General features: G+C 39.7%; 1 protein-coding gene and 1 non-coding gene across 2 annotated transcripts in view; one reads left to right on the plus strand and one right to left on the minus strand.

The window, feature by feature from the left end:
* Positions 1-25,784, minus strand: part of Stk32a (serine/threonine kinase 32A) — a 73,156-nt gene that overhangs the window by 3,709 nt on the left and 43,663 nt on the right. The window contains exons 4-7 of the mRNA XM_035439046.1: positions 24,246-24,283; positions 15,176-15,265; positions 4,969-5,066; positions 729-845 (exon numbers count right to left, since the gene is read on the minus strand). Coding sequence (XP_035294937.1) covers positions 729-845; positions 4,969-5,066; positions 15,176-15,265; positions 24,246-24,283 — 343 coding nt within the window. The remainder of the gene's footprint in view (positions 1-728; positions 846-4,968; positions 5,067-15,175; positions 15,266-24,245; positions 24,284-25,784) is intronic.
* On the plus strand, positions 11,499-11,605 carry LOC113831052. Its single transcript, XR_003481822.1, has one exon. It is a non-coding gene; the product is annotated as a U6 spliceosomal RNA (small nuclear RNA).

Raw genomic sequence — 25,784 nt, forward strand, 5'->3', positions numbered from 1 at the left:
TACTTACAATGGAGTTGTAGAGAGCAATGTATAGACCATCCTCAGTCAGAAAATCACACTAAGTTGTATTGATCTCGGGATAGGTACTAGAAGAGCTAAGACATGAAGTGGTGATCTAGGAGGAGAGAGTCTCATGTACAAAACCTGGTAGTGATATGATGGGGATGAATGAGAGGAGAAGGCAAAACCAGCCAAACCAACCAAAGCTTGAGAGCCTTTGTAATGTACAATTTAGTTTGATCTTTACTCAAAGACCAATGAGAAGTCTCTGAAATATGGGAAAGAGAACCAAAGAGAGTGGAGTGGCAGAAGCATGCAACAAATCAGAAAGGATTTGATAGCATTTAGAGAAATGCCAAGGATATGAAAGGCAGTGAATGTGACAATGGCTACTGAAGTATAAATTTAGGGTCAGGTGATGGACTAGATATGAAGATGATGCATGAGTACCAGTGAAGGGATCAACCATTGGGAGAGGGAACATTGGAAGAGACCCAGGAAATACAGAGAGATTAAGAATTATGTTTTGAACACGATGAGTTTGAGAAGGCCTTGGGACACCCAAAGGCACTTGTAGGTTGAACTAAGAAAGCCATGTACTTGAAAATAGTCACAACAACCATTCTACAAATGGGTGTTACTCTGACCACATCTTGACTTCTAACCCATAAACCAGGATGTGCACTTCCTTTCTTGGCTTCCTTCCAACATTCTTTCTCCTGTCTCACCTTTTTAAGAAGGGATACCATTTCTTGTGACCAAGCAGAAGGGTAAGTTACAATTGCCGTCTCAAACATGTTCACAATTTCCTTGCTGGGAGTACTGGAGCGGATATGATATGGTCTCTTAAGGGAGAAAAAGAGAAAGCCTTCATTTACAGGTCAAAGTGGGGGGGGAAAGCCTGCAAGTATTTACAAGGTAAACCTTAAAATAATAAAATCTAAACAAGAACCTTTTCAAGATGATTGACAGGTAGCTATATGGGGTACATGGTCAAATCCTGTCAGAATTACTGTGGATTTTTAAAGAAATGTCATGGACTTTAGTTTTTCATCAAAAAAAATTTTTAAGAACTTGTTATTTTACAGATCCAAGCAAAATATTTCAGTGGATTGAACCAGTCTCAGATGCACTGATTTCATTCAAACTGTTTTATTCATAACTTTAAGCCATATTTATATAAAAAGTGAACAATGAATAGAAAAACTTCAAATTATTTTATAAAGTTGGTTACAAACAGATCAGAATTTCCCCATAGCCTTATCTGAAATACAACAAAAACTAGATGCTGTGGCATGTGCTTGTAATCCCAAAACTTGGGAGGTAGAGGTAGAAGGATCAGAAATTTAAGACTGGTCTCAGCTACATAAGTTCAAAGTCAGACTGGGCTACGAGAGAGAGCGCGCGCGCACGCGAGAGAGAAAGAGAGAGAGAGAGAGAGAGAGAGAGAGAGAGAGAGAGAGAGAGAGAGATGCTTTTGAACAAACAAATAACAACATTAAATATAACGCGAAGGTTAAGGATAAAAAATTTCTTAGAAAATATCAACTCCAGCATCTAATACTCTGCTTCCATGAAGTATGTAGTAGAGAATTTTATGCTGGGACAAAAAGCTAAGCAAAGAAACAAAACCTTTTCTAGGACAATCATGTCATCTATGACTTTAGTTTGAATAAAAGAAATTTAAAAACCCAAAATGAAATCAGTATGAAAATCTTATTTGGAAACGTGTTACTTTCTAACCTACTCCAAAAATTAAAAAAAATTTTAAATAAAAGACAAGCTAATGATGATTTTACATCTTTACACTAGAGGGCAGACGTTGTGGTTACTAACTGCTCTGCCAGGCTTGGGCTTTCCTGTCTTCTAGAGAAACTGTAAGCAACTTAAAGCCAGAGAGGTTACTATATGCACAGGACCAGGACTTCCACATTAGATTAATCACAGGACAATTAATGTGTGTGTACACATTTAACACATGACTGACCTTTTCCAGATGTTTAAGTAATCACTGATGGATGAACTAATCTGGAAGAAGGGGAAGTGTTTGTTTTTCCCAGGAGTCAATTAAAAGGTTTTATAATGTAGTCATGTGTTAGAGCTTGAGGTCAGAAGGCTTTGGATGCTAAATCAGGTCATTCATTTTCTGACCCTCAGTTTCTTCATGGACAAAATGAAGCTACTTCATCAGCAAAATGAACCACTGTGAAGGGTGGCTGTGAAAAATGAGAGGAGGTAATGTAGGGAAAGTTCTCTATGGAGTGACACATGACTAGCTAACAACATGATGGGATATATCAAAGAACCTTAAAATGTGCTGTCAACCAAGAGTGAGAATATATGATGAACGGGTGTGTAGGAAACAAAGTGTCAGATGGGAGTAAATGGTGTCTTGTGGTTGTGTTTCAAGAGTACAGAATGAAAAAGGTCAGTGGGTAGGTGGCACAAGCCTGTCATTCACATCCCATCCCAGAATTTGGGAAGCAGAGGCAGGAGGATGAGGAGCTTGAATTTAGCCTGGGCTACACAGTGATTCTGTTCCCCAAACAAAACACAAGGAGTTATAAAATTGTCTCAGCAGGAAGTTAAAACATGATTTATTTTTGTTGAAACTGCTAAATATTATACATATAAACATCTGAAGAGGGTTTATCCACAAGAAAATAGAAAGATTTGGTAGTTACAGCAAAATGCTAGGAGTTTTTTTTTTTTTTTTTTTTTTTTTTTTTTTTTTTTTGCTTTGTTTTGTTTGGTCTATTTGTTGTTTCAGATTTTGTTTTTGTTTGTTTGACTTTCCTATTTTAATTTTTTTGAGTTACATAAATTCCACCTCCATTTCCCCCTTCCAATCCCTCCATGTACTCCCCACTGCTAGCATAATCCCTAAATATTTATCCTCATACCTACAGCTTAGTACTCTCACCCCTCATCAAGGAAATTTCTCTTTGCAGCAGATAGAGACCATTACAGAAAATTAAAACCAATAAAATGCAGAGTTGTGGAATCCATTCCCAACTGATATATCTACAAAACAACTCCTTCACCTAAGAACCTAAAGATCATTATGCCAGAAGCATGGCTCCACGTGGCTACTTATAATAAAATGCAAAAGAAGAGAGGAATTACAAATGAAAATTATTGAGCAAGACAGAAGCAGAAACTAAAATCTTGAAAATTTGGACTCTGTTCATAGTATAAAATAATACAAACAAAACAAACCAAAAAAGAGAAGAAAAAATTAAAAAGGACAAAAAACAAGCTTATGAAGAAGGGACAGTGTTATTTTGAAGAGAACATGAAGGATAAGGCTAGACAACTAATTGATAATTGAACCATGGGCTTACAAGCAAAGTTAAAGGTGCAGGTGGAATTATGCCAGCAGAGGGACCGTTTGTTTGAGTTAAAGGGCACAGACTGTGGGCTGGAATGAAGGAAAGGTGTCAGACAACTGAACATCTTCTGTTCCATTTTGTGGTCAAAGAGAACTAGCTGGACTCTGTGCTTTGAACTTGGTGCCCCTCTTTGCTTCTTATTTGTCTCCTCTTGGATGGGACGTCTAACTGGTGTCTGTGTTCGTCATTATATTTTGGAAGCACATAATTTGTCTGGCTTTACAGGTTCCTAGCTAGATGGGAATTCTGCCTTGGGATGAACCATGCTCTAAGTCCCATGCACATTGGATTTGGATGATATTCAGATGAGTTTTGGGACTCTAGAGATGATGTTGGGAGGAGAAAATATTATTGCTAATGGACTATATTGAGTGTATTTTACATGTGAGAAGGAGGTTGGTTTTGGAGAGCCAAGAGATGAACAACATGGTCTAGATGTAACCCTCACACACAGTCTAACCCTCAGTGACATGGCATTTGAAGACAGGAACTATGGTAGGCAGACAGTTTGAGACAGAATATATCCTAATAGCAGAGCCTGAAGGTTTAAGATTAAATGACCTCTCTTTCTGCCATTTGCCTTCATGTCCTCTCTGCATCCTTATCTTCTTCCCCCTACCCACCTTCCTTTCTCTGTGTTGTAAGGACACTAGAACCCAGCATTTCTGACTCTCTGACTTGGACTTCCAACCTCCACAGCTGTAATAAAATAAACATTCTAAGTTACCTGGTTCACAGTCTGCTATTTTGGTAGGCTGGGCTAACTATGATAAAACTTTGGGGGATATCTGAATTTCATACAAGTTTGTAAGGATTGTATAAAATATAATTTTTATTATGTTTCTCTGTACTTCTTGTAGAGAAGAGTTTCTTGCTTGAGAAATGTTTCCATTGACAAGGACACTACTTCAGTTTGCCAGGGACTCAGCAGCCACATCTGACATGGGACCAGCAAGATAGAGCACGAATTGTCTGCTGTCAGTAACTCAGACTTTTTTTTAAGAGCTGTATCTGAAATTAAAGCTCTGTCCAGTGATTTTAAAATGATTTTCTTTAAACATACACGACTATTTATCCAAGATACTGAAGTGTATTGATTTCCCTTCACTAGGAGTTTTTGATATTCATATTATTAACTTATCTATGTAATTAATATTAACAGACAGATTTGGTGACACATATATAGGACACTGAGTTAACCTCTGCAGAGGTCTCAAGGGGTATTATTAACACCAGACAGTGTAGGTGTTTTCTGATTTCAAATAAAGTGCTTGGTTCTTAGCAAATAATGAATTCTTTCATTCAGAAACAAAATCTGAAAGGGCTGAGAAGATGGCTTAGTGGTTAAAAGACTGGGTGCTTGCAAAGGGCCTGGGTTTGGCTCCCAGCACCCACAACAGGTGACTCACAGGCACCTCTTTCTTCACTTTCAGGGAATCATGCCCTCTCCTGGGCACTGCACACATGTGGGGTACCCACACAAACCCAGGCACACATACATACACATAAAGAAGCAGATTTTGAAAACAATTTTTTCTAGAATATTGAAAAATAAGAAAGTGTGGTTCAACTGTACCCGGCCTCTCAGCAGCTCATAAGCTGTCACCCCCAGGGACCACCAGTCGACAGCAAAGGAGTAGCCTGTTTCCTTCCTGGAGCTGAACATCTCAGGTGCTGAAAAAAGACAGAAAAGGTTAGTTTCACTCCCTGAGCCGCCAATCAATCTATTTTCCCAACACATTCCTCCAAAGAAGAATTAGCAGCCTGAAAGGTGTAAACACTTTCAGGATGTTTATTATTCATTGGTAGATTGCTCACAGCAGGCAACATTTTCTAATTTTTTAGCTCTCTCTTCAGTCCCATTCATCAGCTTAGACAAACAGACACACACCTACCTTAATGGACAAATTCTTCTCTTCTTTAGAACCTATTGCATTGTAGGTCCTATTGGGCCTAATGAGCCACTCACTCTGAGACAAAGAAAACTGAGGAGGATATGCTGTCTTGATCTGGAAAATCTACGCTAAAGGAGCTGAATGGATATAGCATTCTCAAATAATGTTTAGAGTTGTAGGAGAAACATATTGGCTTGGTGTTACCATACAGCATCAAGGGAGGTGAATGCAGCCTCTAGTGTGTGAGGGCAAGAGAAAGAGGACAGAGGGCACTCAAGGAAGTATAACACTTATGCCATGGGACATTTATATTTTATAACCATAGTTTTCTAAATTGACTCTACTGGAAACCAGAGTCACCATCAATTGAACCCTCAGAGATGACCCCTCAGGACTTCTTTAAGCACTTCTTTATACCTATTTATGAATATACTTGCATCATAACAGTTAGAACATGAAGGACAGAGCAAGGACAGTTACGGTGCTGTTGCTCATCAGGCTACACACAGTGTCTAGTACAGAGCCTGGTACTCAACTGAGTCAGTAGTTAGAAACTTATCACACAGATGAATGAACACTGAAGCCACCAGACTTTTAGTCATTATCTCTGCACCTGGCTGGGTTCAAATGCTGCCTCTACAACTTATGGTGCCCATGAGAAAATCAGTTGGCCCAGCATAATTCCTGCCCCCAACAAGATCAGAATACTAAAAAGAATTCTTTATCAGTTTAGAAATTAAATGAATTAATGCATGTCCAAATGTCAATGGTGTTAGGCATTTGCAAAAAATCAAAACAAAGAAACAAAAGCAAATGTCCACAACAGTAGAGGAATTTACGTAGTTCAAAGGTATACAGAATTGATGCCAAGCCTCTTGTAGTAAGGAACTGACTGGGTAAAGGAAATCCTGAGGACATGACTTCTTTATACAAGCCCATTTACCTGTGCACTCGAACTCTAAATTTCTGTGGACAGCTTCCCATTACAAGGGTAGAATATTGACATCCCCCGGATGCTCACGACTGATTCTAAGAGCTTCATGCTGGAGGACTAAGTGGGTCTAATGCCCTGGTGAATTCATCTTTCACGCATCACTGTGTCATTTCTTCAAGTTCCAAGGACCAGTGCAAATGGGGAGATAATGGCCCTGACCCCGCAGTGCTCCTACTCCTGGATAGAGTGGACTTTTGCATTCCTTCTTTAGTATCGTACCACAAATCATCTCTAAGGCAATAGGTGTCAAACATTGCATTTAGAGGACATCTAGATGATTTGGAAACATGGCAGAGATAGTCTTGTTACAAAACGCCAAAGTAAATATTACACTATCAAAACAGTGTACTCTCATATCAAACCTCCTTGGAGGAGGTGTGACTATTCTTTTTTTTATATTCTCCAGTGTAAGTAGATGTCTACCTTTTGATTGCTATTTGTTCTATTTCCAAACACGAAGACATTTGTAAACACATTTCTCTACTAAACAAACATTCATGGTATGCTAAGCCCAGAGGAATTATGATGGAAGTTTAAGAACAAAACCCACAACAATATACAAAAGTGCTATGATATTTTAGGCCCTCAAGCAGGCAGATGGATATGGGAGATACTGAGGGGATTTCTGTGATTCTTTGGGAAGATCTCCTGCTCCCGAGAGGAACCAAACAGAACTGGCAAGGCATCACTCTCCCTCCAAATAGACAGGAGGTCTTTTGTGTGGAAATTTTTTTCCTTTGTTTTTCAATTTACACATTCAGAAAGTATCTGAAACACAAAAGAAACGAACAAGTATTTAGAAGCCAGTGCCCCTGCAACCATCATAGCCATTAAAAACACAATTATGCTCCCACCACTGTACCTGTCCTGTCCACCCTGTGTAGATTTCACCATCCTGAATTTTAACTGAATAATGTTGACTTTTACAATAATATATGAATTTCTAAACAAGAGTTTAATTTTGCCTATATTATAAATACTACTCCAGGGCTATAAATCAATCAGCTGAGAGAGGGACTAGCTGCATAGCCACTTACTTAATTTGTTTCAAGCAATTATAATAAAGGAAATATTAGCAAAGAGAAAAAGGAAAAAAATGAAGGAAAACATCCTTGCATTGTATCAGTCCTTTTAAATGAAATGCTTATCTCTGTAGTCATTTGTGTCTTGCTTTTACAGCTCAATAATATTTGTTTGTGATTTATCCAAATTGCCAGGCAATTCTGTTTGTTTGAATTTAGTTCTACATGAATACATGGTGACTTACATATCTGCCCTATTGTGGATAGCTATTGGAGTTATTTTCAGTTTGGAAGTATTGCAAACAGTGCTGTTTGGACCACTCCTGTGCTGCTATGATTCTGTATCACTAGTGATGTTGTCAGGAGGGGACATGCTGAAGATGGCAGTGTGCATTTCACACACCTAGATATGGCCAATCTACCCACCAAGGAGCTGTGAAGTTCACACCAAGACCAGCTGTCAAAGTTCTTTTTGCTCGACACTCTTTTCCACACTTGGAGTTTTTACTGATTTGTTGCATGTGCCATTTTATTTTTTCCATTTAAAATTAATTTCCACTTGTTACTAATAGGCTTGCTACAACTTAAATGTTTCATTGGATATTTGATGGTGATTACTTGCTGTTCAGAGGTTAAAATCCTAGACACTGGATTTTTTTGTCAGGATGGAAGGAAAGGGTCTCCCAAATAATTGTATAATATAATGAAAATAACTCACAAGATTTTATAGAAATGATCTCAAATCCCATTCTTGAGATTTGAGTGTGCAAATGATGAGTTTTGGAAAAAGAACAGGAAAAATCCATATATCCCATAGATTAACCTACATTATAAAGCTATGGCAATTAATGCTAAAAACTCCAGAGTACGAATATTAGTATATGAAGTTATTTAAATGATGATGAATGATTTTCAAATCAGCATGGGAGAGCTGTGATTTTATACAGAATTTCCAATTAATTACTTAATAAACTAACAAAAATAAAGTAAGGTCCTTTTTAAATATATGTTCAGTGAAAGTAGTGTAGAATTGGTATTAAGTAAAAATGAATATGATAATAAAGTAATAGGTAAACTTATCTAAGGTCTGGAATAAGAAGCTCTAGCTTAGAATAGCATCTATGACAGAAACCCTGACACTACACATGGGCCAGGTATGGGTCCCAGTCCTCCACACAAACATGAGTAGTTTGATCATATTAACAAGAAGTTCAGTGTGCATGCGTGCAGTCCTGGCAGTTAGGAGACAAAGTGAGGAGACTGCTGCATGTTTAAAGTCTGCTTCATAGAAAGTTCCAGGCCAGCCAGAGTGACATTGCAAGACTCTGACTCAAAAACTGAATCTTAAAACAAATCTTAAATCAAGGAGACAGAGAACTCGTGTACAGTATCACAACAAATAATACACACTAGGAGCTAGGATTTAATATCCCTGATACACAAAGTTGGGTATTATTTACATAATCACTAGGAAGCAAAAGTAGGGAAGAAAAACAGATCCAATAAGAAAATGAGCAGATTCTATGAAGAGGAAATAGATAAAAGGCACAGAGATGGATTTCAACATCAAAATGTGGTCCACTTCTACTGATCATTTGGGGAGGTTATGGTCCTGGTAACTGGGCACCGGTGAGGATGCAGGGAATTTCATGTGTTATGTTCTTCTCATACAAGTAGAAATCAATATGAACCTTCAGAGGGAGACATTATGATGTGTGACCTATAACCAGGAATTCTTTCTTGCAGTGTTAATTTTAGTTAATAAATAAAACTTATATATGTTCATTGTGTGCAATGCATTTTGAAATGTGAATGTAGCGTGAAGGGATAAATTGAAGCAACTATTAATTCCAACACATATTTATCATTTTTGACATTTATTGTGTGTGTGTCTGTGTGTGTGTGTGTGTGTGTGTGTGTGTGTGTGTGTGTGCACATTCCATTCCGTGACGTGAATGGGAAGGTCAGAGGACAACTTGTAGGAGTCACTTCTCTCTTTCTACTATGCAGCTTTCAGGGATCTAACTCATGTCTTCAGGCATGACAGTAAGCAACTTTACCTGCTGAGCCATCTTGTTGGCCCCTTACTGTTTTTTTATATTGATAAAACCCAAGGTTACTCTCAATGATCCCTAAGAGTACAAGACATTATTTTATATTTGATACATCACAAACAAATAATGCAGCTGATGGGAATGATTCTACTAACAAGATTTCTATTGTAAAGTTATATTTCAAAATGGGAAAGAACCAAGTATTCAACAACAGAGGAAACCAAACACATCTTGTGGTGCACTTTGATCTGCAGCACATGGTACAGAATGCTAGTTCTATTCACTGACGTGGAAAAATGAACAGTGTTAGTTGTCAAACAAGACTCAAGCTCTGTGGGCAGAGGGAAGAGGGTGCCATTTTCAGTAGAGATGTGTTGACTGACTTGAACCAAGGACATCAGATGGCTTAGAGCCGTGGTTCCCAAGCTTCCTAATGCTGAGACCCTTTAATACAGTTCCTCATGTGGTGGTGACCCCTCAACCCTTGCTACTGTTATGAGTTGTAAAGTAAACATATTATATGCAGGATATCTGATAGATGACCCCCATGGAAGGGTCACTATACCCCTCTCCCCAAAGAGGGCAGGACCCACAGGCTGAGAACCACTGGCTTAGACCATGCTCCTAGACCTTCCCTGGACCTGTGTCATACTTGTTCAGATTGCTCACCTCTACAATGGAAACAGCAACCGTTATTGCTTTACAGAATTGCTTTCAGAGTGAGTGATCCAAGGCCTGCTCCCAGAATGTACCCAGAATGCCAGCAAATGTCAGTAATTACATCATTATCACTGCCATCGCCACAAATGTTCCAGGCTAGATGTTTCTAGATTTGGGTTTAATTTCATGCTCTGTCAATCACTTGCTCTGTGGTTATGATCATGTTATTTTCTTTCTGGGTTGGATTTTTAAATATATGAATAAAATAGTAGTAAAATCTGTCTCACAGAGTTGTTTTAATGATGCAATAAATATTAAAGAGTTAGCAAAGCACCTGGGGCATCACAAATGCTCACTACATGCTAGCAATTGATGTTACCTTTACATTATTAAATGGGTACTTACATTAAAGAAATTTAGTCCAATCCATCTTCCAAAGGTGTAAAGGTAAGTATGTTTGTACATAAAGAAAAACATTCAATTGGAAGCTATAAACATCTATTGGTAGAAGAGTTAACTTACTTTCTTCTTCGCTTGTCAACATTTTGCATTTTTTGTAGTGTACTTGTACACACACACACACACACATCTCATCTGTATTAAAGAGAAAGCTTTAATTGGTGAACTTCTAAGTGATCTGAATTACACTCACACAGTTCTAAGATGAGGGAGAATAAAGGCCTAGAGTAGTGAGGTGGAATAGGAGGGCACAGGCGAGAGTGTGTGGAGGACACACCTGTCATCTCATCATTGTTTCAGCCTGGACTTCTGTCTTCTTAGGTCCTTCCTTCCTTCCTTCCTTCCTTCCTTCCTTCCTTCCTTCCTTCCTTCCTTCCTTCCTCCCTCCCTCCCTCCCTCCTCCCTCCCTCTTCTTCCTTCCCTCCTTCCCTCCCTCCTTCCCTCCCTCCTTTCCTCCCTCCCTTCCTCCCTTCCTTCCTTCCTTCCTTCCTTCCTTCCTTCCTTCCTTCCTTCATTCCTAGTCAATTGCTAGTGTTCTACACCAGCATTGTAAAGTGAGTGCTAGTAAATTACTAGAAGATAGTTTACTAAATCACATGAATATAATTTTTAAAAGGAAAAGAAAGCTCCTACCTATAATTCTTCATGAAAAGAGACCTATCCAAAAAAAAAAAAAGAATAAAACAAAGGCAAAAGTAGTTGTGGGTAAAGTCATAGGCTATGATGTCACTAGCACATTCCTTTTGGAATACAATGGGAAACATTCCCAAAATGACGGACAAACTAAACTGGTTCAGCTTCTGAAGAACCATAAGTGAAAATGATCCAGCACACATTTTACCCCTTATGCCCCTCAATATCTGAAGCCAGAAAGAACTTGACTTAAGTCTAACGTTTTCATTCCAAGATGACTAATTGCTACCGTGAAAATCATGACAAATTACTGAGTATCTGGTTGTCAATAGGTATAATCAGCCTCACTGGTCAGGTTGAGAAAAATAAATGAATAAATGGATGTAAAGGTGCTCGCTTCGGCAGCACATATATTAAAATTGGAACGATACAGAGAAGATTAGCATGGCCCCTGCACAAGGATGACACGCAAATTCGTGAAGCGTTCCATATTTTTTAATGGTGGTCATGGTGAGCAGACCCACATGCCAGAGGTCTGAAGATGAAGCTAGACCAATCTTCTCTCAGACACTTAGAAAGCCTTTCCATGTATCCTGTTGCATGTGATGATACATGACTTGGGGAATCCTACCAAGAGAGCCAAAATAGAAGAGCAAATTTATCTTGGGATATCAATAGCCACATGCTCTCTGATAGGAATAGGTCTCTAATGTAGCTACCAAGCCAATCCAAGGTAAAGTGTCAAACCTCCCTATGTATGTTTTCCTACCTCTCTAATTATACCCCTCAGCACTTCTTCGGAGTTTTATTATGATTCAGAGAAACAAAATAAACTTTCAAAGAAAAGAGAAAGTGTTGGCTATTTTGCTCTGACCATCTGGGTACCATTCAATAAATGCCAAACCTGAAGCTTTCAAAAAATAAATAAATGGATGTAAAGTATCTAACATACTGTCTACAGAAATAGTTTGATAAATACTAGCTATTGCCCATTAAAAGTATGAAAGGGGGACAGTGCCTGGCCTGGTGTCTAGATTACAATTTCCTAGTTCTGTTCCATGAAGATGCTAGAAATGACAACTGTGAAAAAATTAAATTATACAGATATTATACTTAAAATGACTGGGGAGAGAAAAGAAAGTTGTCTTCCCCGTACTTCTGTCACCATGGAAACCATCCCTAGAAACCCCAGATGCACACTTATGATTTGGCACCAAGAAAATAGCCTATAATGTGGAAGCCCAGGAAACCTGGGGAATAAACTGGACAGACCAGCAGGCCTGAATATTCCCTTTTATCACCAGAGTGCCGTGGGTTTCAGGAGAAAAATGGGCTGAATTGCATGTGTTCATTATTTTAGAAGTGACAAAAGAAATTTATTCCTCCACACTGGTCATTGAAAGGCATGAAATCTGAAGTTGTTCAAATGTTACATAAAATAGGGCTTTTTTATCCCCAGAGAAAATCTTGTGGTGGCCTTTCATATAAGAGTGATGCCTCTCATCACATGGAGGAAAGAGAGTGAAAATTGATAGGAAAAAATTGAAAGCGACGTTGCTCTTTTCCTTGATCTTTCAAGTTCAGATTTTTTCTATGAAATTCTCTATCTGTATCTGGTTTGTGCCATTCATTCCACTCTCTACTGAATCCCTTCAATTTCAACAGCTTTAAGATCTTAACTAATAAGAGATAGATGCACAAGAGGAGAGGTGATTTCTTCTCCTATCGTTTGCTAGTAATCCTGCATTGTTTAATGTCTTGCTTTATCTGACTGGTACCTCACCCCCAGCCATTGATAGCTTATCAATCATCAAGCCTAATAAATTTTAATCCCTTTGCTTATTGTAATGCTTCAAATATTTTAAAATCCAGCATGGTGGTGAATGTTTAGTCTCTCAGAGCTTAGTCACCCATCTCACCGAGATGGATTTTCACACCTTGGTAAGGGGATGCAGGACTGGGCTAGCTCTAACCCATCTCTGTGGTGATATTTTGTTTATGATATAACAAATAAAGCTTTCCTGCAGATCAGAAAAGTGAAGTGGCCAGCCACTAGAGAGTTCTCACCTTTATCAGTGCTCAACTGAAAGGGCAGTCCACAGAACCTCAGATTGATTGCATCTCCAAACCGCATCTGTCTCCACCAAACCACAGACTGCTCTGAGCTCCTGTCTCCTCCTGCCTTATATTCCTCTCTCTTCCCAGCCATATCACTCCTGTCTCCACCTCCCTAGTTCTGGGATTAAAGGTGTGAGCTCTGTTTCTCCTTTTGACTGATTCACTCCCATATAGTCCAGGTTAACCTTAAACCCACAGAGATCCATCTGCCTCTGTCTCCTGAGTGCTGGGATCAAAGGTGTGTACCACCACTGCCTGTCCCCTATGGTTGTGTCTAGCTTTGCACTCTGATACTCAGTCATTAACCCCAATATATGTCTCTGAGTTTTTATTATTAATACCAATTAGAATTTGTAGTATATATCTCCATCTCTTGTGTTTGAGGATGTAAAAAGGTCCATGAATTCCTACCATAAGCACAATGAGTCTGCCACAGTGTTGGGCAGAGCTTGTCAATTCAGCTTACAGGGCAGTGACCTAATAACTTTCTAAGCCTGATGATGACAGGGGACCTACCCTTAGGAAGTCTGGTGCAGTTAGTCTGTACTGCAAATGTTGGCATCTCCAGTGAGCCATGCAGACATGAGTCTCCTTCCTAAACTGTAATCCAAAACTATAGGTATCAATGGGAAGCTGAACCACAAATTTTACACACACACACACACACACACACACACACACACACACACAGAAAAGTCAAGTTCTGTCTTCTACTGCTGATACTTGTCTCCACAGTCAACAAACTCTCATGAACAACTAGGGTCTGTTAAATCATGAAACAGCAAGCCCAGCAGACAAACATGTAACCTAAATCTGAGTGTTAAGATCCTGTTATTACAGCCAAACCAAGAATGAACAGATAATTATGAGAATTAACTCATGTCTTTAGGAGTGATGTGGGAAAGGGGTGCTTTTCATTACTGTGAAAGCCACATGTCTCCTGATTTCCCACAGTGGACACAGGTTACAGCACGATCTACTAAGACAGTGTTTCTCTACAGAAGACAGCACTGACAACTGAAGATGCCATTTGTTTTCGAGGCAGGGTTTCTCTGTGACTTTGGAGGCTGTCCTGGAACTAGCTCTTGTAGACCAGGCTGGTCTCGAACTCACAGAGATCCACCTGCCTCTGCCTCCTGGGACTAAAGGTGTGCACCACCACCACCCGGCTTGAAGATAGGATTTGTAACTGATTTGTTGCTACAATTAAATGTAGATTTTATGGGCCCTTAGACTCCTAGTCCTGCATTGTTAAATTTTTAATCATCAAGGCAAAACCCAGTTCCATATATCACTGTAAATGAAGACATGTACATGACAGAACCATTCTTAGGCATAAGCTATTTTTAAAACTATCTAATAAGATTACTGTGAAAACAAACTTGGAGCTAATCCCACAACTTGGAAGATACTTTCAAAACTTTACCACATTGTGCATGCACACAGTATTATTTAAATAACACTAAAATTATTACTCTTGTCATATGTTATGACTCAACTTATTTCTGATTCTTTTTGTTTTATTTGTCTTTGCATCTCTCCTACTGGTATGCAAGTTCCATGAGGTAGAAACATTGTATGTGTTGCTTATTAATGGGTCACTATCATGTCAAAACCCTTCCCCATACATAGGTAATTCATCATTTTGTTCATACTTTTGTTCAGAAATGGATAGACAACTAATTAGGTCATAAAATAGCATTTGCAGAATGTAGTCCATGTCCCTGATGAATCAAGATCACCCTGTGCAGCTTGATGCAGATGCCTCTGCCTCACTTCAGACCCATACATCTGTAGGGCCCCAGGTAAAGCCAACCAGAAAGGAGCTTGACTGCTCTAGGTACAAGTCCTTATGAATCTGACCTTCAGCGAATGGGATCTAGAAGAATCAGAAACACAAGATCTGTTCTGACAAGCAGGAAACACTTGTGAAGCTGCTCACACCCACCCATGTAAGGCTTGGTGCCAGCTATGGTGGTGATCCGGGTCTCCTTGGGCAGCAGAGCAGCAATGTTGAAGTCAGTGATGTGCACATGTCCTGTGGGAACAGGAAGACCAGGAGAATGTTAAATCCCTTCAACCTAGAAGAACAACCATCCATCTAATTGAAAAGATCTGGATGCTTAGCCTGTTAGTTCTGGTATACTAGCTGTAACTGAGTACAGGCAATAAAAGCTCCCTTATTCCATCCTCAAGGCCAATGAGGTTTTAAACCAGCAGGTTTGCAGCAGCAAGAACATGATATGCAGCCATTAGTCTCTGACTATAAACTTGGAGCTCAAACTCAGACTGTTTGAAATTTGGTAGATAAGTTCATGCTTCAAGAACTCTCTGGATATTATTGTCTGCTGGCACCAGTCTAGATTGCCCATCTTATGTATTCCATATAGGTGACATCCAGGGGCTCTAAAAATATCACAATTCTCATAATCTCTTCTGGGATCATTTAAAAAAAAACCAAGTAAAATTACTTGGTGTGGTTATGGATACACATTTTTGTTATTGTTGTTGCTGTTCTCCTGATTGTTCTAAAACCCCTTCAGTATGGAGGAAGCTTTCAGTGACCTCTAACAAAGTAAATTCTATCAAGAGGGAGCTCATGGACCCCAGACTGATGGCTGAGAGGCCAGCATGGGACTGTTCCAGACCCTGTGGATGTGGGTGTCAGTGAAGAGGCCTTGGTAATTATGGGGCCTCCGTTAGTAGATCAGTATTTATCCCTGGCACATGAATGGACTTTGGGAGCCCATTTCACATGTAGGGATACTGGCTCAGCTTGGACACACGGGGGAGGGCCTAGGCCGCACCCGGGATGATATGAGAGATTTTTGAGATCCCAAGGAGGGCCTCATCCTCCCTGGTGAGTGGAGGGGAGATGGGATGGGGGTTTAGGAAGCTGGTGGGGGGAGGTGGAGGAGGGGAGGGAGAGGGAGCTGGGATTGACATGTGAAGCGAGCTTGTTTCTAACTTAAATAAAAAAATAATGGGTAGATCAAATGATGTCTAGGGACTCTTTGAGTTGGGAAACAAATCTCTTTGTGTTGTAACAAAGCAATAAAATGTGTGTGTGGCACTTTAATTTGGTAGGAAATAACTCCTTATGCAATGTTCCAGGGTTCCTGCATTTACAGCTGGAAGGAAGAATGGGCAAGGCAGGAAACTCAAGCCAAATTGTCTGTTAGCTATTAGCACAATAGTTATCTGCCTTCCTAGGAGCTGGAGGTGTTGTCATACCCATTTACATGTTTCTGATGCTTTGATGTGTTGGGATTGAAGAGGAAACACCACCTCATTCTCCTTCCAGGGCCCCCAGTCCAAACTCCCCACTCTGAACTACACAGTCTGCCTCTGGTCGTATTCAGCCCATTGCTAAGGAAAACTGTTACTCTCTCCATTAACATGGCTCTATTTTATGCAGAAAATACTTTCTTTTTGTTTGTATGACATTTTCATAAGGTAAAAGCAGCATTCATCAAAATGAAAGTTGCAGTATTCTTGGCCAAATCACATCAATGAATGCACTCTTCAACATAGTTAAAGCTGTCTTGCTTTCTTTTTTTATGTCTATTTGTCCATAGTTCATGCCCCAAATATTGGACAACTTTGGAATTTGATGCAAATTAGGTCGACCTGAAATCACAACTATTCTGAGCCTGTTCTCCAGAATCAGGATGTGTGGTTTTAAGTCTAGTCCCCACCACTAATCAGCTATGTCACCTTGAAAAAGTCACTCAGACTCTCTGACTGTAGTTGTCTTACTAAGTAAGATCATGAGGACATGAAAGATAGCAGTGACTATGGGAGACTTAGCCTTGCACTTATCAGGGCACCAGAATTGTTGATAGTCATTATCAGAAACTAAGGCATGGATTTTCAAAGCACAAGTGCCTGTGTCTTACTCCCCTCCAACTACAACTGGACTGACAGGAAAGCCAGACATCTGCATTGAAAACAAAAGAAAACTCCAGAAGACAGTGGTCATGAGCAGTCAGGCATGGAACCTTTCCTAAAACCTGAGGAGGTTTTCCATATCGTATAAAGTTGCCTAGATAGTGTTGACGTAAAATGTAAAGGATGCTCTGGGTATGCCCAATTCCCAAAGCCTGTTCTCTGGATCAGAAGCAACAGTGCCATTCAGGATCTTTGCAAACTCTGAGCCTTTCTATACTTTATGGATCAGAAACACTAAGGTCCATGTCCCAGCATTTAAACAAGCCCTCCAGGTAACTCTCATGCCGCAGAGTTTGACATCATTGTTTTGAAAAAAGACCTAGCTCATTGGAAGAGTGCGTCTGTCCCACAAAACTACAAAGTATGGGGGAGACTGGCCAAAAGGAAAAGAAAAAAATACAAACCCAGTCAGCACTGACTGTCTTACTGCTCAATTTGACTGAATGAATAATGAATATCTATGAACATCTGCACATGATTCCTTCAGACTTTAGAATACTGTTCCAGCCTGTCCTATCGAAGTGGCCCCTGTTGCATAGGTGAGTGGTTTGTAGCTAAGTTCATAGGATCCAGAAGTGGTGGAATTGAAGTTAAGATCTAGAGACTGGTTTAGGATCTAGATGTTGTTCCCATGATACTTTGGTTCAGGTTCCTAATCTCCCAAAATGCTGTGTGTTCTGTTGCAAAACCAAAGGACTGAGGAACTTGAAACATGGATTTTTTCATTGACTCAGTTATCTTCCCCTGCCAGGATGCAGAGGAAATATCTGAAGCCTAGGATTAATGGGAGCTCTAGTGGGTGCTACAACAACTTCCCAGCGCCATCCATTATACTGAGCCTGGGTTCCCATGGTGCTTCCCTGCTGAGCTCACACTGCCAGGTTCTCTCCTGAGCTTTGAGGGTGACTTCCAAGGCTGAGTTAGAGGGGTGGGTTCACTGTGATGCTGATGACAGGAATCAGGACTTTGAGTTTGAGGGAATTTTATACTTTCTTCCCAAGCCAGGACTCCAAGAAACTCCTGGAATAATGTCCTCAACCTCAGGGCTGTAGAGATACTAGTTTCATTGCCTTTGCTTTGGCGCTGACCTCGGCATTGTATCATGTTTGGTGTAAAGTTTTCCCGTACAAGACTAAGGACTTCCTGATCTAGATACCTAGGGGAGAGTTTTCACCTTGGACAGTTTAATAATCTTAACTTATCTTACAGGGCTGTTGGGTTCAGCTACCACTGTTGTCACTATCTCTATTCTTCCTCACTGTTGATGTGCTCAGTCTGAGGCCCCTTTCATCAACACATCTCTCTAGGATACCATATCTAATCCGTTGGCAATGGCCATAACTGTTAGAACAAGAGTTTACAGTTTGTTCAATACATTCACTTTTCCTGTGATGTCAGCTACTCTCAGATGTAGCTAAGACATGATCATCATTATCTGGGGCCACATGTATTATCTTGCATTTTTAATAGGATGCTTTCTTGATTTTTTTTTTAGCAAGCGTTAGGACTCTTCATGAAGGAAGCCAATAAGATAGAAGGCTCTATTCTTTCTTATTCTCAAATATGAGTTTTTACCTCCCTCTCTTGTGACTACAGGTACTAAGAAGCTAATTATGTATGATTCTGTAACTGCCAAGGTTTTTGATAATGCCAGGCAGATAGTACTATTCTTCTGGATGTAGTATTTGTTTCCTGGCTAACTTAAGAAAAACACAAATATTTTAGACATGTGAAAGTGATAGAATTGTATTGGCCACTTCAATTGGTAGGGTGTGAAGATTTGTATCGGGATGGTTTGCTATGATTCATCCAAGACCTGATGCCATATTGGCTCTAAATTAGTGTAAGTGAGATGTCTGGGGAGAACAGCAACTTGAGTGCTCAAAATGAAATACATTTTTTATGTCAAATGTGAGTCATAAGAGATGTTCATTCACACTGTATGAAGAGTCTCCATCATGTATAATCTTATATAAATGTCAATATGTGTTGATGAATATGAACAATATGAATCATGAGACTAAAATAAAGTGCCATCCTTTTACTGAGCACAGGTGAATTAAGACAGAAACCAAGGGATGCATACAATACTTATTTGGAAGGATGGGCACAGGCAAAGGCCTGGAAGAAAAATTACACAGCTGCCCTTCACAGTTGCTAATATTTCCATGCCAGGGGTGAAATATCAAAAATGTGGTGGCAGAGATCAGTGAAGCTTCAGCTCTAAGGGGAACATGGGAAATCACAGCTCCTGCTCCAAAGAGCAAGCATTGATTTGTGGTTCAGCTGGTTCTCATAAGAACAACCTAGAAGCTTGGGGGAGACAGGCTCGGAATGCAATCACTTAAAAGCGACTAGTTTTGGTTCATGATCAGTGTCAAAGTCTTTTATTTTTTTGTAAATTAAGTGAAAAATGATGTCAACACAACTATCTTCTCTAGAAAGGGAGCCCCAGGATAAGGTTTCCAGAATGGATCCCAGACTTTTCAGTTTGTCTGCTTCTGTCTCCCTCACAAAGTCCCTGCAGAGCAATTTTTTTTCTTCTGTTAATAGTAACAATTCTGAAGGTGAGTTTAGAATGGGACTACAATACAGTTCTTTTGGCTGTTGTTGTTGTTCATTGTTTAAATCAAAGCTATGAAAACGAAAGAGAGCATTGGAGATTTCCTGGCTTCTGAGACACTGGAACTGTCCCTCAAGAAGGCAGGGAAGACAGCTCCCACATCCCAAGCCATAAAGTCTGAACCAGAATGAAAATGCCAAGAACAGTGATCTTGGATAACTGTACAAATGAAGGAAGGCATGATGGATCATTACAAGTGCAATGGAAGCAGATGCAGAGATCCACAGCTGAGCACTGGGCCGAGCTCCCTGAGTCCAGTCAAAGAGATGGAGAAGGGATTATATGAGCAAAGGGGTCAAGATCATTATGGGGATACCCACAGAGATAGCTGACTCGAACTAGTGGGAGGCTCACTGACTCTGGACTGACAGCTGGGGAACCTGCATAGGATCTAACTAGGCCTTCTGAATGTGGATGACAGTTATGTGACTTGGGCAGTCTATGGGGACCAGAATTTATCCATAGTGCATGAACTGACTTTTGGAGCCCATTCCCTATGGAGGGATACAGAGATACTTTGCTCAACCTAGATACAGGGGGAGGGACTTGGTCCTCCCTCAACTTGATATGCCAGACTTTGTTGACTCTCCATAGGATGCTTTACCCTAAGTAAGAAGTGGGTTGGGAGATTGGATAGGGAGAAGGCAGTGGGGGGGGGGGACTGTGGTTGGTATTTAAAATGAAAAAAAGAAACTTAAATAAAAAAAAGTAGAGTTACTTGAAGATTAAGTTTAAATGACCTTGTTTAAACCCAGGATTCAACAAAAAAGGATATTTAGTATATTTAGTATATTTAGTAATTCTTTGGTGGAAGACAAGTAGTCACTTAACTTTGCTAGACTCTATCTCTAGAGATCTGAACTATATCAGATACATGCTGCTCTACACAAAGCCTCGTAGAACATCAACACAGTCCTTGAAAGCCTCTACAATCTCATGGAAGTCACACTCCCATTTGATCCTAAGTTTCTTGTTTGTTGTTTCAAGACATGGTTTCTCTGTGTAGCCCTGGCTGTACTGGAACTATTCCTGTAGACCAGGCTGGCCTTGAACTCACAAAGATCCAACTGCCTCTATCACCCAAGTGCTGGTATTAAAGGTGTAAGCCACCCCTGTCTGGCTTGTTTGTTTGTTTCTATGGTTAACATTGCATCATACATTGTCAGTGTTGCATCAGTGCTTGTAATGACCCCAAGATGTAAGCGTTCTTGTCCTCTGAGAAGCAAATGCACAGAGTCAGAGGAACTTGACTAAATTCTGAGAGGTAGTGAATAGAGCTGGGTTTTCAAGCAATCTAGTTCTGGCATTCACACTCTAAGCAACATTGTATCAGTCTTTCACAGGAGTAGCCTTTCTGTGGGACTACACATGAAAATTAATTGATTCACTCATTTTCTTCCTAATCCATAATCACCAAATTTTCCAAGAAAAATGAGGAGGACAACAAAGAGGAAGTAAAATAAAGGACAATGAGTGCACATGTGGTAAAAGCATGATCAAGCATGTTCTAAGAACCAAGACTGAAACTGGAGTGAAAAATGTTTCCATTGGCAAGGTCTACAAGTCTTCTCCCAGTCTTACAAATGATGAAATGATAGGTATTCTTGCCTAACGGCAGCTGTCTATCACAGAAGGTAAGGAATAGAGCAAAACCTGATTCTGCTTAGCCAGGCATGCTTTCCAGAAAGCTTGGTGGTACAGAGTTGCTTTTTGTCTAAATAACAAAAGGATGGCTTCCACAGGCTGCCCTTCTCCCCAGTTCTGAAGATTCGTAGAGTGTACTTAAGCAAGGCGTGGGAGGATCATGCCTCCCTTAGAAGGCTGGAAGAACTGGGTTTTCACGAAGGTCACCTTCATGCTAAGTCTCAGCATTGCTCACATTTCTGAGAGTCAGAAATGTGTTCCAAAATGTCAGAAGCTGTAACTGTAAAGAAATAAGACATTGGAAGGAAGTGGGGGGAAAATCCCTTCAGACAGTCCATAAATAAATAATGACTTTTCGCTTTGAGATTAGGGGTCAGGAACAAGGGTGTTTCTTAGCTCTCTGAACCTAGGCGGGGCTGGGAAAATCAAGTTTCAATTCAAGTGGTAAATAAATAATAAGGACTGGATGGTACTTGAAGTTTCAGTTCTAATTACAAATCCTGCTTATCAAAGGTGAATAAATAAGGATCTTCACAGATTCAGGTTTGCTTTGCAGAAGTTGTCCAATATGGAGCAAGGGTGAGACTGCCACTGTGAAGTCAGGGAAGGGCAACTGAGCAACCTGGGCCTCTACATGGCTTGAGCCACACATACCACTTTCCTAACAATACATCCAGTAGCACAGGAGACCCCACCACCACATCAATCTGCATGTACCCCCTGCTATAACAATCAAGTAACTTGCTCTTTGACCATCCTATACCAATATCCAATTGAACATGTTTTAAGATATAGTAAGTAATGAGGGAGGAAGAGAAATAAGCCATTGTACTAGCTGGTTTTGTGTGTCAACTTGACACAAACTAGAGTCATCTGAGAGAAAGGAGCCTCAGTTGAGAAAATACAGACATGAGATCCAACTATAAGGCATTTTCTCAATTAATGATGAATGGGGGAGGGTCCAGCCCATGGTGTGTGGGGTCATCCCTAGGCTGGTAGTCTTTGGTTCTGTAAGATAGCAAGCTGAGCAAGTCATGGGGAGCAAGCCAGTAAGCAGCAGCCCTCCATGGCCTCTGCATCAGCTCCTGCTTCCAGGTACCTCCCCTGTTTGAATTCCTGTTCCGGCTTCCTTCGGTGGTGAACAGCCATGTGGAAGTGTAAACTGAATAAGCCCCTTCCTCCCCAATTTGCTTTTGGTCATGGTGTTTTATTGCAGCAATAGAAACCCTATCTAAAACAGCCAGGTACTTCCCTGGTTTGGGATTCCTATACATTAGGGTAACTATGTTCTCTGAGTGAGAGGTAAAATAGTCTATTTGCTATCTAATGCTTGTGAAAAATTGCACATGCGTGTGATTAAAATCAGATGCACTATGGGAAACAACATAGTAAACAAGAGCTTACATCACTCAATCCTATAAATCAAAACAGAAAGACTCTCCTTTTAGCAATCAACCTTTTCTCCTGAACTGCGTAAAAGGGAATCCACAAACCATAACTGGGGCTCCTGCACACTCTAGCTGCAGAAGACTGCTGCTTCTTTGCAGTGAGTCCTCTACTGTCTTTAAATGAAACTGTTTTGCCATTGTTTGTACTTTTTCAATTAGCTTAATGAGATGCCAAGAACCCAGAAACACTTATTGCCAACAGTGCCCACCAGCAGGACTCTCCCATTTACACCAGGCAAGCAGTGTGCCCTACAGTATTCCCTGATGTGGTACCAATAAGACAAAAAAAGACTTTTTACAATGTTGAGAAGAGAGGCTGAGGAGATGTTTCAGTGGTTAAGAGCACTTGCTGCTCTTCCAGAAGACCCAGGTTTGATTAGCAGCACCTACATGGTGGTTCACAGAAATCAGCAATAGAATTCAAGAGGATCCTGTGCCTTCTTCTGGCCCCTGCTGTCAATGCACACATACAGTGCATATACATCCATGCAGGAAAAACATGTATACACATAAAATAAACATTTTAAACATGTCAAAAAGAGACTGCATATTTCATTATGTTGGCAAAATCTTGTATTTAGTCAGTGCTCTTTTTTGGTTTCTTTTCAAGACAGGGTTTCTCTGTGTAGCCCTGGCTGTCCTGGAACTAGCTCTGTAGACAAGTCTGGCCTGGAACTCACAGAAATCCACCTGCCTCTGCCTCCCAAGAGCTGAGACTAAAGGCGTGTGCCACCTCTGCACAACTAGCCAGTGCTCTTGTACTTTAGGCACCCATTGTCCCCTTCATGATTATTTCCCTTTTCCACTATCAATTTTATATCTCAGCTCAATAATACCATTTTTACCTACCTTATATTTTTTCTTTAAGCTCATTTGTTTTCTAAACTGAAAAAAATTGAACAAAAGACTTGATTTCTCTAATATGCAGGAGGGAATTTGCCTTCATGAGATGCAGACTATGAAAGGATACAGTAACAAAAGCATCTCAGTTGCGTGGTGGATACTATTACCTGATAAATGCTGTACATTCAAATTAGCTCTTTCTTTCACTGAAAGATGTTAAGAAAATTAGTATTAAAACAACAGATAGTTTCCTGGAAGAGGGATAGTAATGGAAGAAAATGAAGTAAAGAATGACCTTCTCATTGTGTTATCTCAATGTTATTTAAGAGTCTATTATTGATTATTACATTGTTATAAAGTTTTCTATCTCACCTCTCCTATACACAGATGAAATTTATATATAATAAATGTGTGTATATACATACATATGTCAACTGAATCAAGCTATGGTAACAAATGTGTTATGAATACCTGCCATATAGATGACTGCAAGCAAATCCTTTACTTACCATGTTCGTCAAGTAAAATATTGTCAGGCTTCATATCCCTAGGAGAGGAAATAAGGAAAAGATAGAATTGTTCATAATAAAGCAAACAGAGGCATATGATGAAAACAAAAATGCTCAATAGATCCTATTTAGGGTTGAAACCTTGTGCTAGCATTTCATCCCATTATCACAGAATCTGAGACAGTTATCACTAACTGTGTAAATTAGAAAACTAATGATTCATTTGAGGTCACAGACCAATGAAATAATTGGGTTCTGAACCTGGGTTTGTCTCATTCACAAAGACTGTTAATTGCTATAGCATGAAAGTATTGGTCAATAGGGATTTTTTGGAACATTTACATTGACTTAAGTAGCAAGAGTAATATTAGCCATTATCTTCCTGTGAAACCCCAGTTACACATGGTTTAAAGCCATTAGTTGCTTAATCACTGTACTTGGGTAATAAAAGGGAAAGTCTTTTATGAGTTAGTGTATAACAATGCAACTATAATTACTATATATTACATTGTATTTTAGAAATTTGCTAAGCTGGTAAGTTTCTGACATGGTCAAATCCAAGCTCAAAAGGTACTTTCATAAGAAGGTAATGGCAATCTGTTTGATAGTAATATTCATTTTATTATGTATATATTTTTCAATACATAATATTATATACCTTTAAAACATACCTTTGTTATTAGATATGAAAAATAAACTAAAAAGATGGTAAGACAAAGGAAAACCCACTCTCTCCCAATGAAAGGAGTTTTGTTATGGCATATGTGAAGAATAATGGTGACAGTGTTTTCCATATTCTCATGAAATGATTACACTGGGCAATTCTCCTCAATCAGAGATGAGCTCTATAGTTTATAACAACCCAAAATTATTTAGGCTAAGATTTTCACAACCCTTCCCTAATGTGCCATTAAAATGCTTCATACTAGATTCACAAAAGCCATTAGGAAAGAAATTTCTAAAATGGGCTTGGGAACACATTATTAACTTGGTCAAGTGGCTTTTATGTTGTCAGAACAAAAAATGACCTTATCTTTTGACAGACAAAGGCTGGACTTCATCTTTTTTGACAAAATTAATAAAGTTACAAACGGATGTCAGGGCATGCTACATCCAGCATTTAGCTGGCATGAATTAACTTGTGAATCCTGAAAATTTCCTTTTGTGCTTTAGTCTGTTAAAATCATTCTGGATCCATAAGGGGATCACCTTTCTCTGTGGCAGGATTCTTTTCTGTGCTACAGGGTTCAATTTGCTAGAAAGATAGTGTAACAGGACTTCAAATTGCTGGTTTCTGTGGCAAAGCACTCTTGTAATATTGCAGAGCTGTCTTCAAACCCTTTGTCTGAAGAATTATCAAGTCCAAACTCACACACGTCATAGAAGACATTGCATTACCCTGTTCTGTGCTTTAGCTCTGTGTACATAGGTAGGATCTACTAACATATTCCCTGAAAACTTGTGCCTGCTTATTACTATACTGGTTGCTCTTTAGCCTGCATCAGACCCTCTCACCACCACTCTGAGACACAGCGGATT

This window comes from Cricetulus griseus, chromosome 2 (assembly GCF_003668045.3).
Source record: "Cricetulus griseus strain 17A/GY chromosome 2, alternate assembly CriGri-PICRH-1.0, whole genome shotgun sequence".
NCBI lineage: Eukaryota > Metazoa > Chordata > Mammalia > Rodentia > Cricetidae > Cricetulus > Cricetulus griseus.